General features: G+C 43.6%; 1 protein-coding gene and 1 long non-coding RNA gene across 7 annotated transcripts in view; one reads left to right on the plus strand and one right to left on the minus strand.

Annotated features, from left to right (window-relative positions):
• Nucleotides 1-18200, minus strand: part of srl (sarcalumenin) — a 37173-nt gene extending 18973 nt beyond the window's left edge. For 3 of the 5 annotated variants that reach the window (XM_015359944.2, XM_015359945.2, XM_015359943.2), the window contains exon 1: nt 18124-18183. In XM_015359944.2, the coding sequence (XP_015215430.2) occupies nt 18124-18181 (58 nt within the window). In that variant the 5' untranslated portion in view covers nt 18182-18183. Of the gene's footprint in view, nt 1-18123 lie in introns of all 5 variants that reach the window. The other 2 variants (XM_015359946.2, XM_015359947.2) reach the window with 2 other exon arrangements.
• The window catches only part of LOC107078950 (uncharacterized), a 385366-nt gene that overhangs the window by 278385 nt on the left and 87208 nt on the right, over nt 1-19773 (plus strand). The window lies entirely within an intron of this gene.

Genomic DNA, 19773 nt, shown 5'->3' on the forward strand with positions numbered 1-19773 from the left:
GCACTGCTTTATTCAAAGGGTTTCTGGAGCATGGAAGAAGCCTCTCTGCTGTGCAAGTGCGTGCTTTGCAAAGAGAATAAAACTGTCCTTTATATTTTCATTTGTTTTACCACTACAGAGAAAAAAAAAGTGATCTATTGAACCACTCAGATGAGCTAACTTGCACTGTCAGGCGGGGTGCTGTGAAATCTTTATTTTCATGATCTTTTGCCTCCAGGAAATCAAGAAGATAACATTCTTTCATTTGGGTTTAAATCGAACTGATACCCAGCTTAAAATATTGAAAACAAATTACATTCTTAAATCTATTTTGAAATAAATCTTACTCAGCTTGAGGGACTTTCGGTGAGCCTCAAAACCACATGGTTGTGCCACAAGAGTTATTACTCCTTGTCACTGAAACCTGAGACACAATCTACCTTTTTTTCTTCTGGTGTAAGTGTCAGATTGGACCTCATTTTATCCAACTCATCTAGAGTTGCCCTTCCCCCCCCCCCCCAAAGAGAAGGTGGATTGATTAAAGACCAAAACATCCATCCATAACTGATTCATCCAGTTCAAGGTAGCAGGGGAGTCGGAGCCTATTCTGGCAAACAATGGGAGCAAGGCGGGGTATACCCTGGACAGGACACCAGTTCATCACGGCACACACACTCACACCAGGGGCAATTCTCCCAGAAGCCTACCAGAAAGTCACAGGGCTGTGGGAGGAAACTAAAGAATACAGAAGAAACCTGTGTGAACCAAGTGAGAACCTACAAAACTCCACACAGACAGCACCTCAGGTCTGGAACTGAATCCCACAGAATGCAGAGTAGCAAAGGGACAACCCAAAAGACGAAATCCAAAGGCTTGGTCGAATAGGGAGGCAAAGGGTCTGGTAACAAGAGATATCCAAAAACAATCCAAAAGACAAAATCCAGAAGGCGAGGTCAAAAGGTGGGAGCAAAGATTAGCAACAGGAGATCAGTCAAAAGGCTCAGAAACACACAGGAGAATACTACAAGAGGCTTCTCAATAGTGAGCATGGGAAGGTGTGTGAGGGGAGTTTAAATACTGAAAGGAAAGGGACTTGGTTGGATAATTGGTTAGGGAGTGAGAATTTATGGAATCTAGTGCATGTGAGAATGTGATGGGTTCAATCAGGAATGAGATTGTGAAACAGTGGTTCTGGGAATGGAACACCCTTTGCGAGGGAGAGTGTGGGGTGTGACAATCGCCTTGTTCAATGCCCCTTTATGCTACCCATATCCAAAACAATATGGCACGCAGCTACACAACCACTAGGCAGCCTTTCATTACCTTCGCTGGGCTGAACAGTCCCAAATCCTCTCGAGAAACATACAATGGAAAGGAAGTTGGTGAAATTAAGGAAATATCAAAAGCTACACTGTGTGATAACATATTTAAAATCAATGGGGTAGATGTAAGAACGTACAAATTTAGCAGCTTTTGTGCAAAAAATACAAAAAAAATTAACCAATTAATCAGGAGAAACAAATATTTTCAATGATATCTATACGCTTATCAAAATACAATACACTGAAAAAATGACAAAAATCCAGGCTCAAATTCTTCATATCCTTCCTAGGAAGACACCTCTGATTCCTGCTCAAACACTCAGTTTGCCTTTTTAATTGCTACTGGACAGTGTCCCAGTGGATGGTACTTCACTCTGTGAGGCACTTTCTAGTTTCAATAAAACCCTAATTTAAAATCCCAAGGTGCAACACATACATTCAATCTCAATATCCCCAAAATCACATCTGCTGAAATTTTCAAAAAACTCCAGAAATGCCACCTAAGTCCTTATCATTGTGAAGAATTAAATGCATTTTAGCTTGTACTGTAAACAAACTTGGGAATCCTTCTAGAATTATTTAATTGCATTTTTGTAAATAAGATTGTTACATCTCAAAGCACTTTACATATAGGACGAAACCCACCTTGTAGATAACTGATGTGCTGCCCCTATCAGAGTGACACCCGGCAGCCATTCTTTGCCAACAGTACATGCCCTCATGCAGGAAATAAAACCTAACCAGGAAATAAACACCTTTTACTAGTCTGCTCTGCTTCTCGTTCAGAGTCCAGCAGTTCTACCGATCCACATTTGTCTCTTTACAGTGCATGCTGTGTCCCAAGGGATGTTTGCATGGTTGCAAATCAAACATGCTTCCAAAATGCGGAGTCCAAGCACTAAAGCGATAACAGTAAGACCTTTAAAATTCCACATGCGTGGAACGAGTGAGATGCATGTAGAAATTGTCATCTTGCCGACATATTAGAGCTGCAGGGCGGTCATGAAAAAATAAAGTTATAGTAAAAAAAACACATCAAGCACTAGCAATGTTAGGAAAGGGGTCTTAACTAAATGAACATTTTTCTGCAAGGGTTGATTTCAAGCTCGATTGAAAGTTCAATGACTGAACACAAAGTACTACCATTGTATAGTTTCACAAAGGTGTTGCTATGGCTTCACGACAGTGGTGTGGGAAGTCTCCATCTCTCCCTCCATAGAGCTGAGCCAGCAGGCCCAAGAGCTACAGTGTGCAAGGAAACACCAGCCCATCTAATTATAACCCCTACAAGCAGTCTACAAGAACTGTCCTTGAGAGCCTAGGAACATGCACCGGTATTTCTGCACAATATGTATGTGTGAGGTTCGAATTTCATTGCAGCATCATGGAACACTATATATAGTGGCAGCTCGCAGGCCTGGTAAATTCACACTTCTAATCTGGCACGGACACATGCAGATACACAAATGGCTTGAAGCACAGCACGGTGCTACACAGAAACAGCAGCGTCCTTTAGCTCTCCCTCCCCACTTCCTCTCCCCTCGGTCAGTGGGGTCAGTGGGTCTGATGAGTGGCTCCGCCAGCCTACTATTTTTCTACCTCCTGGACCCAGGTGGGGAAATGAGGTGGAACTGTTTTTTTGTTTTTTTTTCGCGGCGCGTGAAGAACCGGATCAGTTACAGCAGCGACACCAGAGACAGAAACGCGAGATTCCAGCAACACGTAGTGACATTACGACAGGCAGGGTCAAGACTGGCTCGAGAGAGGAAGGCGTGTGGGTTTCCCAGGTCTCTTTCAAGCAGCAGTACCCAATGGGCTGAGAGAAACTGTCAAATCGGTCTCAGTAATGATGAGCTTGTTCAGGTGAAGAGCCGACTTAATGAAATAACGAAAAATCAGACAGGATCAGAATTGTCCACTACTGGTCTAAGAGAAAGATTCTTAAAAAGAACCCTGTACACAGGTTATGTTGCACTTTATTATGACTTATTTTAAATGGCTAAAGCTGAAAGTCTTAAAGACAAACGGTAAAAGCTCTGCATTGCTTGTTGCATTTTCTGTTTTAATGTGTTCATGTTCTCCCAAATGAAACTCAGTAATATCTGTCAAAAGTAGAAAGGGCTCTACACCCTACTGTTAACGTTCAATGTGAATTGGTTTACAGTGTTTAAATCAGGAGTTAGACCATTTCGTGTTTCTGACAGTAAAATATACCTCCCAACTAAACTGACACAGGTAAGACTATAAAAAGTCTTCACTTTAGTTTTGATCATTACATGTACGCAACTTTCAAAAGAACCTCTTCAGATTCTGAGAGTCATGGTTTTGGTCCTCTAGAAGGTCCATTAGTGCCAGTGAAAGGGATTGACACTACAGAGTGAACTAAGGTAGGGCAGTTCAAAATTTAACAGTTCTCCCCGGCACAAAGAGGAAGAGGCAAACATGCTTTGGTATCTGAAGATTAAACATGACTTAAACATGTCCTAGTGTTCAAATAAGTGGCTGCAATGCCCCTGAATTGTTGTGAGATTCCAGTCTCTGCAGTCATTTGCTGCTCTCTAGGGAAATACACGCTAAAAAGAAGAGTGACAATCTGAAAGGTACCAATTTGAACGGATTCCGTAATGAAATATGTGGTTAGATTACATGTTTCCCAACGTTCCAGATAAAAGCTGAAGACCTGCCAAAGAAGATGCCAGCACACAAATATGACTTCATGCCCCAGGATCAGCACACATCCAGAGGCCAGGACTACACAAAAAACAGCCTAGAAATATTCTGATTAATTAATCGCTCACATTGCTCTTGTGAAGAGGTTTTCATTCCAAAAGAGGCGAACCCACTCATTCCACCGAAGAGAAGCCCCCACCTGAGCAGCACAGGCAGCCTTTATGCATCAGTATCAACACGATACCAGCAGAGAAATAAGAAGAAATTGTTTTAACCATTTGAATTAAGGTGCCATGGGACCTTTAGCACAAGATTGGAAATTAGAGATGTAATTACAGAAGACCTCCTATAATCTCCCATAAACAAGCTTACTTAGCTTCTGAGCTCAGGCCACAGGTTGGCACCACTCTCCGTTAAACCTATTAAATAGGGCAGAACAGTGTGTGGTACCTCTGAAACCTGTAGAGTGCCACCAGTGTCTATTGAGTTTCATCCCAGCTGGCTGCTCACATACACAACTGCACTATTTTGATCACACCTTTAGAATTGTTTCCAACTGCTACAATGTTGCAGTTTGTACAACTGATTTTTTTATAACTGAGAAGTTCTGACTGTTCCAAGAACTGAAAACAATTTTCAAAGTCTAGTGCGTTAAAATATCAAATTAGGGGTTCAAATACAAATCAAGAGCTTCCTTGATACAAAACCCAACAGACTCTGAATGCTGCAGGGCCCATATTGTTAGACTGTGCTGTAAATGCAGGCAGTGTTCAAGGACACACTGACAACCAGAAACACACTAGTGGACTGGTGCTGGATACCCCAGCCTTTCTAGAAAGGGAAACCTTTCTTCCCTCTGGCACTGGGCAAGAGCTGGAAATAGGCTCCCAGACCGTTTGTCCCAGCAGGGCCAAACTAAAGTGTTCTTTGACGGTTCCTAATGACATCAATCAGATCAGCAAAGACCTGTCTGTACGGATCTGTCATTACACCCAAGTTCCTCACATCCCTTCCAGTGCTTCTTGGATAGAGTCCACTGACATAGTGAAGGAGTGTAGCTCACTCTGTTCTCTGGCTCTGTGTCCAAGTACTGGCCAGTTATCCTAAGGAGAACCTGTGAGTCCCTGCAAGTCAAGTAATGAGGACTGTTGTTTACAAATAAGAGGAAAGCCTGTAAGGTTAAGCTCTCAAATAATGCTAATGGTTTCTCTCATATTTGCTGTGTTGAGATCAAATCTCTCATCAGATGCTTTCCATATCAAAAAGCATTGAATATTGTGGAGTAGACTTCAGTACTCTCAGGTCAAGCGCTTGCCATTGGAACATTGCTCACTGATCCCTGTATACAGTACCTACAGTTTGCCAGACTCCAACATGCTGAATTGCACTAGGAGAGCTGCACCTGAGAGCTGAAGCACTTCCACTCCTCCAAATACATCTGCGTGTTTGCACTCATTCTTAACAGTAGGAAGTAACAGCACACTGTTGGAAACCTGCTTTACAAAACAGAGTATATCCCTTCTATTATGGAATCTTTGAGAATTGGCTAATAAATCCTTTAAGCGAAGAAAAGATTGTTTCACCTTCAGTGTTTTCTCTGCGTTCTGAAACCTTGTACAGCTGAGGAAATGAGTGTAAGCCCAAGTAAACAACTTGTTTTGCTTTCAATAAAAGAGGGTCAAAATGCAGATTAAAAATTCACCATATTGACAAGTGATTCCATGCTTAACATTGGCACCTTATGTGCAACTAGCATGCGTTGCTCACTCTTAGAGAAAGACCAGGATTATTGTACAATTGCACCTTTTGTTGCTTTACTTGCGTCACAAAGGGACGACATTAATTCTGACAGCGTCGGCCGGACAGAGACACTGGCTCTGTGGTAATGCTCTTAGAGTCACGCGGCTAAAAATAAACCTGTGTCATGTCATACTTGATACAGAGGATGAGCAGGAATGGCTACAAAAACCAGGAGGTCATTCATCACCGCCACACCCGGCCAGTTTCAGGAATATTGCTTGCGGAACCTCATCAATACACAAATAAAACCCAGAAAGTCTGCATCCCCACATACTAACAGCAGCCGCAGATTTCATGATCTGAGGTTCAAGAGGAAAGATGAAACTGAATGATAAGTAGATACCAGTCCCACACCTGCGAAGGAGCCTTTACAGTATAAAACAAAAGCTGGTCATTCTTCCAAACCTCCAGTTTCCCAGAGGCACTTTCTGGATTGGCGGCCCATTCTGTTACACTCGGTTATCCCGACAGGCCCGCAGTGCTCTGGACAGGCCTGCTGTGTGTGGATGTCACAAGGCACTTGTCCTGCAGAGCCATATCAAAGCCCACAAGACATCCGGGCTTGTCTGAGGGGGGGGGGATGAAGGAAACGGTCCCATATCCAGACCAAGGCAGCAGAGGGCAGATGGGCATGAGGGCAAGCTGCATGTGACTACAGCCATTGGCACAAAGTGGAATGTAAAGTCAGTGCTTCGTGTACCTGCAAGAAGGAGCGAGGATTCTGGGCTTGGGAGGACAGTTTCCCAGGACTGGGAACAAGCCCCCACCCCTCTCAGGTCTGCCCCATACCTTCTGCACACTGCTACTGGAGTTCGAGATGTACAGTTTCTCATTCTGGACATACCGGCAGATTCTCAGAAAATGACCTCTATTCATAGCTGAAGCATGATCAAAGTTGAAATGTAGTTTAATTTTTTTTTTTAAATCAAGCATCTTAAATGAAAGAATGCAATCAGAATCCTAAAACTTTGCTTTCAGTCCCCATACAAGCCTTTAATAGGCGTTACAAAAATCTATGCTGAAAGGATAGGAAGTAAGACACACATCACAGAGACACCAATTAACCTAGCCAGCATGTGTGTGGGAGCTGAGAAGAATCCAGAGCTCCTTGGAAAAACTTACATGAAGGTGAGAGCATGCAAACTCCACACAAAAGGAGCTCTAGCCAAAACCTGCAAGATAGCAGGACTTCCCACCCCTCCCCTGTGCTGCTCTCCATTGCGGTTTGTTAGCTCTAGGCTGGTCATACGTTTTAAGTTTTTAAGCACATATGTAAACAAAATTCTGTGCAATCCATTTTGTCGCTCCAGTTGGGGAGATATGAAATGGAATGGAACTATTTTGTAAGGTTACCTAGTCATCCACCCCTTGGTTAAGAATAAACAACACTTAATATCAACTCATTAAAACTCTTCACAGGCTGAGCAAGATTACATTGCACATGATAACTGGAGCATCTTGAGTTCCCTAACTCAAAAGGGAGCACTCCCAATTGCATTTTTAGTTCTATACAAACACTATTCCAGAAGGATTTAAATGCAGGCAAAAACCTAAGTATGTTTGCACAGTAGACCAAAGCTAGAACTTTCCAGAAGTTACATGCTGAAGAAATCTAGTATACATAAAAACACTGTTTCAAGGACTATGCAAGCACCATTTCAAGGCAGAAACTCCCTTTAGAATAGGAAAAATAAATTGCTAGTCTCTGCCTACCGTATTTCAGTAAACTTCCTGCTATTTCATGTATAGCTCTATAGACGTAAAATGCGATAAGCCTATAAACATTTACATTGGAAATGTTAACATTTCCTCTGTGGACTTTTGTTACATTCAATTGCAGCATATGACTCAGTCATTTTTAACCCCAGAGCTTCCAAAATGAAGCTACTGTACATCTGTCAGGGAAAGCTTGTGTCATGTGTTAACCTTGTTGCCTGGTAACTGCTCTCCGTTTTGAAAAACACTCCTTGCTGTACACCACATCACGCAAGCATGCTACTGGGCGACCAGCAGCTGTCCCTGATGTCTGAATCGTAATCCTTAATTTTAGGACATTTTGTGTCACTTGTGAACTATGAGAGCTTGCACCCCAAGACTGCATGGAGCGGGTTGGAGAATCCCTGTTCGCACGGGAGGGAAGGTGTGATTTGACGGCACAAACAATAAAATACACTATCACTCCACAGTGATAGCAACATACAGAGGAGCAAGATTAGTGTCATTTCCTCGTCAAGCATAATGGCAACTACAAATAGGAATTTAGACACAAGAGACTGTGGGGAGCATTTTGCCGTGATGAAATTTGTGGGGCACCGAGTTCCTCCTACAGTTCAAAGACATGCTGGTAGGTTAATAGGCTTCTGGAAAACTTGGCCCTGGTGTGAGAGTGTGTGTGTGTGTTTGTCTGCTCGGTTATGGTTTGGTGTCCCAACTAGGGTGGACCCTGCCTTTCACCTGTTGCTTGCCACGATAGGCTCCGGCTGCCCTGTGATCCTGAATTGGATGTAGCTGGTAGGAAATGGATGGATGGAAATCCTTGGGAATGACCCCTTCACCCCAGAGCTGCTGAGGTGTCTGCTCCCGTCCGCCGGGCTTTACAACTTCAGCAGGAGCTCCTTCACCTCCCGCTGCTTTCTTGTTATCCATCCGCGTGATGAACTCATGCTATTGACTGTCTCACTGATGTTTACATCACACCTGTATGGAAAACGACTGGTGAATCCATATTTGCGCTTGAGGAAAAATTATGATTTGGCAGCACATACAATAAACAACAGTATCTATCCATACCATGGAACTTCAGCCAGAGCCTGTCTCAGCAAGCAGTAGGAGCGAGGCAGGGTACACCCAGGGCAGGACACCAGTCCATCACAGGGCACACACAGACACACACACATACCCTGGACAGGACACCAGTCCATCACAGGGCACACACAGACACACACACATACCCTGGACAGGACACCAGTCCATCACAGGGCACACACAGACACACACCGGGACCAGTTTTCCCAGAAGTCAATTTACCTACTGTACCAGTACATTAGGAAACCCAGTTAAAAAAGGAGAACATACAAAATCCACACAGATAGCACCCTAAGGCCAGAATTGAACCCAGCACCCCAGCAAAGCAAGGCATCCACACTCACCACTGCACCTCCACGCCCCCCGAGAACAACCCACCATTACAACCCAATTCTGCCCTCCTTACTGCCCCCCGAGCCCCTCTACATTGTATGGACGACAGGGCCTTCTCCTGTTCTGCCCCCAAGCTCTGGAACTCTTTGCCCAAGGATATCAGAGAGTCACCTTCTCTAAACTCCTTCAAATCCAGACTCAAAACCCTCTTCTTCAGAAAAGCCTTTACTGAACTGGTTCCATTCTTCACCCCTCTGCTCTTCTTAATACCACCTTCCACGGTCTCCTCTATTGTTATTGTTGTATTGTTGTAATTATAATTGTGTCCTATCTTGTGAAATCTTCTTATTTATTGTTGTAGTCTTCTTATTTATTGTTATTGTCATCCTGTAAAGCGCTTTGAGAAGCCACCTTTAAAGGCGCTATATAAAATAAAGTTTATTATTATTATTATTATTATTATTACAGATAAACTTGTTTTTGAACACAACTACATACTTTCCTCAACCTCATTACCTGTTGGCAAGTAAAGTATTAAGAATGAAGAAAGGACCGTCTGACAATAGTTTAACTGTCATAGTGTTGATCACCAACGTGCAGGTTGCAATGGAACAAAAAGCAAAGAACAGGGAGGATCAACGATCCAAGATACAGTAATAGATTTTTTTTATACTACATACTGTGTACTGTAGTTTTCATGTTAGCTTTTCTGTCGCTTTTACATTCTTAAAGAACCAACTGTATGCTGTACACAGACATTGGGGAAAAAAATACAAATTGGTCCGCAGGTGGACCTCTGCTTTGTGCTGCTCCTTCTCTTTTATATTATTTACGGCCTTTGTGGAGATGGCAGAAATCTGGAATCGTCATTCACAACGGTCAGTCCTCTCCGAAACTCGGCTGCAACGACAAACTGCAGAGACAGAAAGGCTGTGTAATACTGTACGTTCACTTAACTAATCCAAACCACAATTACGCTGCCTTTCATGGAGATTCGAAAACTCAGACTCTGGAAAGTCACCAGAAGCCGAAACGATCGTTTCTCAGCTGTTTATTCATTTACAGATTTCTTTCCTTCTGTCGCTTTAGTCTGTTGTTCACAAGCTTTTTTTATCCTCTCTATCAATCCTGAACCTGAAGGTGCTCTACACCCAAACCCCTCCTTCTTACTTTTAAAACAGGCACTTCTACTTGGTACTAACTGTACGTTTGCACTACAGGTCCTGCTTTAACCGACACAGACCTGTTGGAAAAACTGACCTGGAGACTTGTTCTCCATGCTTTGACAATTATTCAAAGATACTGGTCTAACGTGCTGATCCTCTCCCACTTCTCACTAACTTGTCAGGAAAACCTTGTAAATAAGATACCGTAATGAAACAGGAGACATTATTATTAAAGCTGGTAAAAACACAATATTTTTATCTTCCAGTGCATTCTGCCTGCATGCCTTCAAGGTCTATGTTACTGGGAAGTTTTGTATCCCTGCGTATAGAAACAATATGTTATATGACTTCTGCCTCTCAAAAGCTAAACTGGGTTATGACACTTAGGGCCTTTCACAGATCTCAAAGAGACTCCGAACAGGACCCTGAGTATTTCCTCATTAGGTGTCCAGCTGCTGATTCGGATATTTCCATAGTATCACATTCTAACCACTGAAGCCAAGAACAAATGTAATTAGGAGCTGCGCAGGGGGTGGGTTGTGCTCAAGATATATTCCAAGAATACTGTCCAAAGGGGATCTGAGACTATAGCCCACAGGTGGCAGGGCAGCACAGTGGTGCTGTGGTTGGCACTGTGGCTTTGCAGTACTGGGGCCCTGGGTCCAATCCTGGACCTAGAGTGCTATCTGCTTGTAGTTTGCATGTTCTCATATCGAATGGCCAGTGCTACACAGCCAAACTTTAGAGCTTTTCAAGAAGCAACTACTGTATAGCAGAGCACTGCACCCTTTAGTAGCTCTATCATGTTTTTCATCATTTCCTTCACGGCACCAACTATCATATCCCATTCAAAGGCACTTAAATCCACGTCTCAGGTGTGTCAAGCATTAAAACTCCTTTTTTGACCTGTCTCCTCCCCTTCGTCTACACTGATTGAAGTGGATTTAACAGGTGAAATCAGTTAGGGACCACAGCTGAGTATACACTCACCAAGGATTTTATGTAGGAACAAGATCTTTAAACTAGGCAGGTCTCAGGAAAACAGACACCAACACAACCCTAGGGTATAAAGGAATGCAGTTTATTTACAGTGCAAGGAAAATAAAAATACCCTACCCACAGCAAAAGCCCAGCCTTTTTGAGCTGCTGTTTGATTTATTCAGTCCCTCTAATCTCACTGGGCAGCGAAACTGCATACCAGATTCCAAAAAAATCATTCCCAGACACTTCACAATACCTCCGTCTGTCACAGAGACTATTCACAAAAAAAATCTCACATAATCTACAGTTACCTAGTAGGGCAGCCTCCTTCTCCCTGGAGTGAGTTTGCAGTATCCTCTGTCACAAGATGGATCAAATCAAACCAGAAAACCTCTGATTTCTGCTCTTTAAACTGTCACCTAACCAATTGTCTTGCAGCAACTGGTCAGGTGACTAAGGGCAGCAGCTCATCCCGCCATAGCATTCTGGGAAATGTGGTTCAGACAATGATCTCCATTTTGCCTCAACCTGCTCTCTTCTTACTAACCTTTCAGATATCTGACCAGAAATTTGTTTGAATGCTGAAATCTAAAATTACTGAAGCTGTGATATAGCAGTAAACAGAAGTGCAAACCATAAAACAGAAAAGAAATAAAATAATTGTAATAAATAAAAAAAATAATAGAATCAAAAAATAATAATAGAATATCAGACCACCCCACGTCGCTATGTAGAAAACAGGGATCAGTCAAATAAACTTATGAGTTAAAAGGGCCCCCTCAATAGCCACAAAGTAGCTATTACACAAGCCAGTGTCTAACACATTCCAAGGAGGTGGGTGAGAGAGCGCATTCTGGGACTTCAGGATGAACCCAACTGGCTGCCCGCGCTGACCCTCGTTACTGCCCTGTCACAGATCCAGGTAGGTGACGGAGCTGCACGGGCTGCAGCCTGTCCCACTGATGGGGGGGATCCCAGAGACACAGGCCCGGGCTGCTTTAAACGTTCCAGAGGCCAGGAAAGGGAAGAGCCACCCGTGACAAGGGGAGACCGCCATGCGACTCTCTCATTTTCCCTGACCGTCATTCCCAGCCGGGCAGGGCTGTCACCATAATGTGTAAAACAGGCAGTGATTCCTATATGGTTCACCCAGTATACACATACACACCCTCGAGTTAAAGCTGACATTCTGCACTTCAACCTCATATTTCATTTCAAATCCAATGTGCAGGAGTACAGAGGAAAACAACACGAATTCAGGGATATCAGCTGGCTGCTTCTTGAATGAAACCAAGGTAAGGACATCATGGCCAAGTTCCAGACTCCCACTACCCTTTAAGTGAAGTTAATGCCAGAGTGGGATCGGATGAGACACAATAGGCAAATGTTGCCTGTTGTCTCAGCCACAAGGACATAAGCTCAAATCGGTCTGAAATTGTCATTGGTTGCTACGTTTTGCTCTGCATTTATTGTTACAGTATGTCTTTAAAAACAGGCCGCCAAAGTGGCCAGATACAAAGTTACAAGTCTTCTAACACGCTATCAAATTGATCATCTGTTACAATTAGTTAAAAACAGTTGCTTAGCCAACAAATAAAGGCATAACCTTCAGTGATTTTGCAAAGACACTACCTTCCGTTACTATTAAAGAGATCCTTTAAGACCTTGTTCAAAGACAGCTTCAAATTGTGCCACTAGCGCCACTCAGGCTCTAACTGAGTGCCCCAGCTGGGCTCTGACAGTCAGTGAGGCTTGACTTTTTGGCACTGCTGGTCTGGCAGGTGAGGCCTACGCTTGGGTGAGCATCTCTGCCCTGAATCCAGCAACTAAACTCAGCTTGTTGTGACAACTGGGTGACCCTCAGGGAATCATGCTGTCACACGGACCAATCAATCATGGATTTTCACCATGCGCGTTTAGACTATTTCCATTCTGGACTTTAGCTTCTGTTTGACCTCTTATTCCCAGGCTGGTCTTTCTCGCCATCCGATTCCACTGATGCAGTGTGGCGATAGATATGGTACTGGCTGATGAGCGAGGCAGACCTGTCCTCACACTGTATATCATCCAATTGTCCGTACATTCATGACTACAAATACTCCATGAGTGCCACTCGCAGTTAAAGAAAAACAGGAATGTTAAACAAGCACAGATTTTATTGTTATTAGGTTGGTGCTGCACATTGGTGGTAGCTGTGGGATTCCCCATTAAATGTAAAGCACTTTGAGTGGAGCGCGATATAAGTGTAAGCAATTAGTATTGTTTAAGGTTAAGAACAACCCAAAGTGAGTGAAAATTATGTGTCACTGTTCAATGCTCTTGAAGGAGCTCTTGACAGCTCATGGTATCCAATACACCATAAGATATCAACATGGACCTGCCCCAGGCTGAGTCTGTTCAAGGTCAATGAGTTCCTTGACATCATGTGAAGCTTTGGCAGACTAGATATCCTTGGTCTGGCTCCAAACAGGGCAAGGAATTATTAGCAGATTGTTATTAAGAGATAATAATAAATATGCATTAATATAGCATTACATACAGAAATAGAAGTCTGGAGCAGCACTTAGCCAGGACCCCGTAATTAGCACTCTGTTTACATGAACAGTGTCATGTGATCCTTAATGACCAAGTAGCCAGAACTAATCTCTCATCTGAAGGATGGCACCTATTACTGCAGAGGTGTGGATATTCTGGTCCTGTGAGAATGCCGACAGTGCCGCCTACTGGTCCACCAACACCACTTACAGCAGCAACCTGGGCTTTCCCTAGTCTCCCATTCAAGGACTGGACAAGCCCAGCCTTGCTCAGGCTAGAGCCTTTCCACTGGTATGGGTATGGGAGTATAACTGCTGACCTAGAGTACACAGGAACTCATTGATGCCAGATGAAGACACGGATTAGACGCCTGGCAATGCAAGAGTGAAATCTAGTCATGGATAGACGCCTGCATATATTTAACAATTTGCCATTGTTGTCTTTCCCCATTATAAACCGTGCCAATGTAATGAAGTACATCATGTGATAATTCAGGCGAAAATTATTTTACCATGTGAGTCCTGAAGCCTGCACATCATCGGACACCCTTCACTGATCTGCACTGATTGATCATATATCATACACATTCCTATGCAGTGGTGAAATCTAAATTAAAGAGTGAGAAAGGACAAAAGAACAGGTGCACAATTCCTTTAAAGTCTTTCCTTCCTAATGTCAATAGAAATACTGGAAACACAGCAGCCACCCAACAGCAGAGATATGGCTTTCTGTAAACACCACAGCAGTTTATTTGTTCAGCTGTCTGCAAGCATTTACTAGCTCTGGCAGCACCTTAGAATTTATGAATAAATACTTAAATCACATCTGTGAAATTCCTGCTCAGGGACCTAGGGCAAAAACGACATAAATCCAGGCACTACCCAAACCATTTGTGTGCCTTAATCACTACATTAAAAATAATCTTTCCAAACAGCGCTTTTAAATCACTTATCACCATCCCTAATCTGTAAAAATACAGTTCTCATTTATCCATCTCCCTTATACAGAACTGTATTCTTCAGGGAGCTACACATTAAGGTTTAACATGTTGATCAAAACTGAGACAAAATAACATTAAACCTTCCCCAGAGTGATAGTACCTTTGATTCAGCATTTCAATGCAGCAGACCATTGCAAAATTCAAATCATTTAAAAGGATGTTTTAGATTCTGTCAGTAGCCTAAAATCATGATCTTGCTCTACCCTTTCACTCATGTAAAGTGCTTCCTTATTTTGCATAGACTCCCTGCTCAAACGTGCCAACATGTTTTATCTGTTGGGAATGCATTAGGGTGAGGAACGACTAGCTGATCGGAATTATGCATTGATTCGTCTGCACAGTACCTTGTGTGTACTTCTGCTTCCTGATCAGAATGATATTCCCATTGAAACACAATTGCACAAAAACCTACTGCATGACATGACATTTGTGTAACTCTGATCGCAATCTAACCACTTTAACAGAGGCAGTCAGAAGTGAAAATCGGATTTCTGGTACTGCTTTTCATCAAACTTTGGAAATTGTGTCAGATATGGACAGAAAAGAGATGCTGAACTAAGATCCAAATGACAAGCTCTAGGTGCAAATTGGTCATTTTCTCTTTAGCTTTCAGTGATTTCAAACACAGAGAAATCATCGAGGTTTCAGAAAGCTAGCTCTAAGATACCTAATGACCAGACAACAATTAAAAGAGCAATCGGACTTGACAAAGAATGATACCAATTCTTCTTATCAAGATGACCCCTGTGATTTCAGACTCCGAACTAACAAAACAAACAGAAGTCTCTGTTGAAAGCACGAAGCACAAAGCTCTTGCCTGGAGGCTTGGCAGGCCTCGTCCTGCTTGACTTGGATGCTCTACTGCAATGGATGTTTGCATGCCCAATTTCTCATCTGAGCAATCAACAAGGAGTGCCTAACAATATCTCTGTGTATCAGTGTCGAAACCCTCCGTGTTATTTCACTAAAGCATGGAAAACAGCCTCCAGCCAGAGGAGAGATTACTGGGATCACACTGGTGTTTGGATCCTCCTCTGATCCAGACATCTTGTGCACAAAGGGTGCCCAAGTGTATATTTACCCTCCCGAAGCTGTAATAGCTAAAATGTGTGTTATCTTGGATCAGACAGCATGTTAGCGCTGTTTTATGGTCTTGTAAAACTAGGTCCTTATTCTTTAATGGAGTGTACAACATCTGTTGTCACAGGCAGGAGATCGGAATGTTTGGCGGCCTTTATATAATTGTTTTTACATTTCTTGATCCCCCCCATATTCAGGACAGATTGTATTTTTTGTCAAAGTGCTGACACCCCCTGTCTATACAACAGGTAGTGCAGAAGATGGCGATGAGACATTCTCTGCATGGCCGAGCTTCGGGGAGTGTAATGCAATGACTCCATTAATGGTTACATTCCAATTCACAGTCAGTGTTTGGCACTGTTTAATATAGCTTCTGCTATGTGAAGGAGACACCACCCTTGTGTGTGGGCACATGTGGAAGAGGTCTTTGTGAAACAGGCAGCTTGTGCTTCAGCAGCAGAGTGTGTGTAACTTTATTCTGTCCTGGGTGCATCAGTACTGCAGGAGGCTAATCCTCTTGTGGAGTTTAACACAGCTTATTCTTTGTTTTTAAACAACCTTGTGTAGTTATCATTTTGCCCTCACTTGATTTGGGAATCGTCTGCTCTTTTTTTTACGTCTTAGCTCACAGCAACAGCTCTCTTACAGCCCAGCAAGAATAAGGATGGGTGGATGGAGTCCTTCATCTTTTGACACCCTGAAAGCCTTCCTATGCCTTACAGAAAGATTGACCTACTGGAGGGCTAGCAGCACATCTCTCACTGACTTTATGGCAGGCCTGCTGACACCCAGGACACTACAGGAGTTACAGTTTCATCACAGTCACAGTATCAGGCTATCAAATACAATCCTAGTCCCAATGACCCTGATACACATTGCACCTGCACAGTCGGCCATTATTGCTTGTTTTTACTAATCCGTACCCACAGAGATGCCCAGCCTTTCTGAATAACATTCTGCATGCATTTTCCTCCAATTCTTACACATAAATGTATTAAGAGAGGCCAATGAGCAAAAAAAACCCCAACTGTTACTGTTCCATAATCACCAGACCGTGTTGAGCCCTGATGACTGGAGTGGTTTCTTTGAATCGTTCGCAAATTTCTTTCCTACTTCAGGTGGTGGAAGTGGTCCGATTGAGAAATTTGTAAGGCTGATGTCACCAAAACCGAAAGACTCTTTGGCCTCCTGATGAGTGGAGGCACTGCGGTCCTGCCATAGTGCGATCAGACAGCTCTGTTTAGGCCGGGGCAGTGGGAGGCTCTGGGCTGGACGACTGATAAGGCTGGGCACGGCTCCTCCTGTTAAGATAATGGATCTCCTTATAAGGCCAGCTGCTGGGAATAAATTGCGATTGTGACAGTGCAGAGAGACAGCAGCTGTGCCGCGCGCTAAAGGGTAGGGGGTGTGCGCAGAGAATGGTGAGGACTCGGGTGTCCAGTTACAGCGCAAATTCCAATATTAGCCACCTGACTGCAGACCAGAATACAGGGAAGAAGCCAGGACAGAAATTATCCCAAGGACAGACAAGGGTAACAACCCTGCCAGCAATGTGCGACCGAGGACAATGGAGCAGGGAAGACACGGCGCATGTTTCGTTGTACATGCTGAGAGGTGGAGATGGGGAGGGGTTCGCATCAACGGACACATGTTTAAAGTAAGATTCTGAAACGGTAACGCTCCTCGAAACAGACCGATTGAATAATTGCAGCTTTCTGAAGAAATGGAATAAAAAAATTCCCTTACTGACCACACTCGAGTTGTGCTTAACCCCCCCCAACACTAGAGATAAGATGTCCAGTATATTTACCCATATGAGGGAGAGTGCATCTGCTTTAAAGGCGGAGAGCAGACTCAGTGGTAACGGCTCTCACTGTCCGCAGGCACTGAACCTCAGCACAGCTGACCAAACCAATTTATGCACATTTACTGTATGTGCGGCTGTACGAATACAGATCTTAGCTCTAGGTTTACATGAAGGCATAAGGCAATAACAACATTTGTGCATCTGCACCATTATTCAATCCAAAATGCCAATTCTTTCATTTGCATCAGCCTCTTCTAACTTGCCCTTTCAAATCCCGCAGAATATAGTGGAAAACTAAACCTCACTGACGGCGGACGCTATTATAATCCTGCCACCGGACAATTGTTATTGAATCTCTCCTATCCCCCTGTCTCACTCCACAATGCTCACAGGTCTGAAAGGAGCACAGACGTCTCCTAGCCTGAAAGGAAAATAACTCCTGCTGTCGCCGATATTGTATTAGAAACCACCCTCGAGTCACTGCCTTGGTCTCCATGTCTACTCAGCTGGACTTCTCACTCAAAGAGTTAACAGAGACTCAACCATCCTGCCTCAGAACTGCTCTTTTACAAAAGTAGACTGTTCTGTGCCGCACGTGACTAGGAAATGTTCTGCTAATTCTGCAACGACAGAATTGTCCCTTACCTGCCGTCCCCAGGACCAGCACAGCGAGAAAGCAGCAGACTGAGACTAGACCCTTCATTTTGGCCGCCAGGAGAACTATGCCACTCAGCGCTGCTATATATACAAGGGGGAAAAGGTCAAAGGGCATGCCGGGGGGAGCCGGTATGTGTAGGAAAAGAGTGGGGGGGGGGGGGCGTCAAAACTGGAACACCACAAGAAACACAGGAACAAACACTCTCTTCTCTATTGAGACAGCTGCTCCCTTTGAAAGAGCACTCAGAGAGCACGATAGCGAGCGGCTCGTGCAGTTGGTTCTAAATCCATCTGCACTCCCGATACAATCCAGGGGAATGGATGAGCTGATCCTCTTCCTGCCAGGATCCTCACTGCCAGTGCATCGAGAGTATGAATACGGTTCAGGTCTACTGCCTGCGTTTGACAGGCTTATTTTCAGTTTTGTTTTTCTCCCACTTGCTGGAATACACTGCACCCCATCATCGACATTTCTTCCACACAACCCGGATAAGAATCAGGGCCAGATCAGGGTCCATTTCCTCCGGAAACGCAGTGGGATCACTGACTCATCACCTCCTTGGCGAGGAAGAGCACGACTACACCACTGGCCTTACTGGACCTACCAGTTTGCATATGCTGTATTAGCATTGGGGTGAGATTATATTCTCCCCCATAATCCCCTTTTACATTAAACTGACAGGCCACTTCAAAATGGAAACGAGCGTGTTCAATTTTCTTACCGTTCCTTTACCTCCAATTTACACATGATTTCAGTGCCTTTTAATTATAATGGGAAAATTACAATCCATCGTGAATTAATAGCGTTAACCTCTTATCAGGCACACACTGTCAGAAAATAACCTGCCTTCGTAACCTGATCCTGTCACTAATGTCGATGTCGCCTTAAATTAGAACCAGTGATTAGTTCTATGATGTTCTTTTGTGAGTTTTACCAGACAGGACATGAAACAGGTTAAATCACCTCATTACCTTTGGGCAATCAAATCTCTCACTGATGATTAGTGCTTCTGCAACACACATCTATCAGATCAGTCAAGACTGATCAATTAATCACAATGATGTCAAGCAATATCCAAATATTGATCCATATAGTTCATTTTCCTCAAAAGCAGACATTTACTAATTACTTTGCACTCTACCTCTCCAGAAGAACTCTGCCTTCTAGACAGAAGGACTGTATAGTGAATAAGACAGACCTACAAAACCCCAAGCTTCGTACTAGAATCTGATCTCAGGTGACTGTTATTTTCACCCAAACACACTGAGCATGGCATTATATCATTATTGAAGACGGGGATGCTTGAAGTGGCACAGTGTTTCATTTTATCTCTGCCTGTTGCAGAGCTTGTGCTTTCCTTACTGTATATGATTGACTTCATTCTTTTTGTATTTAATAATAATAATTGTTTACACTTATATAGCGCTTTTCTGGACACTCCACTCAAAGCGCTTTACAGGTAATGGGGACTCCCCTCCACCACCACTGATGTGCAGCCCCACCTGGGTGATGCGACGGCAGCCATAGTGCACCAGAATGCTCACCACACACCAGCTATCACTTGGGAGGAGAACAGAGTGATAAAGCCAGTTCATAGACGGGGATTATAATGAGGCCATTATTGGTAAGGGCAATTT

The sequence above is a fragment of the Lepisosteus oculatus genome, chromosome 19 (genome assembly GCF_040954835.1).
Source record: "Lepisosteus oculatus isolate fLepOcu1 chromosome 19, fLepOcu1.hap2, whole genome shotgun sequence".
Classification (NCBI taxonomy): Eukaryota; Metazoa; Chordata; class Actinopteri; order Semionotiformes; family Lepisosteidae; genus Lepisosteus; species Lepisosteus oculatus.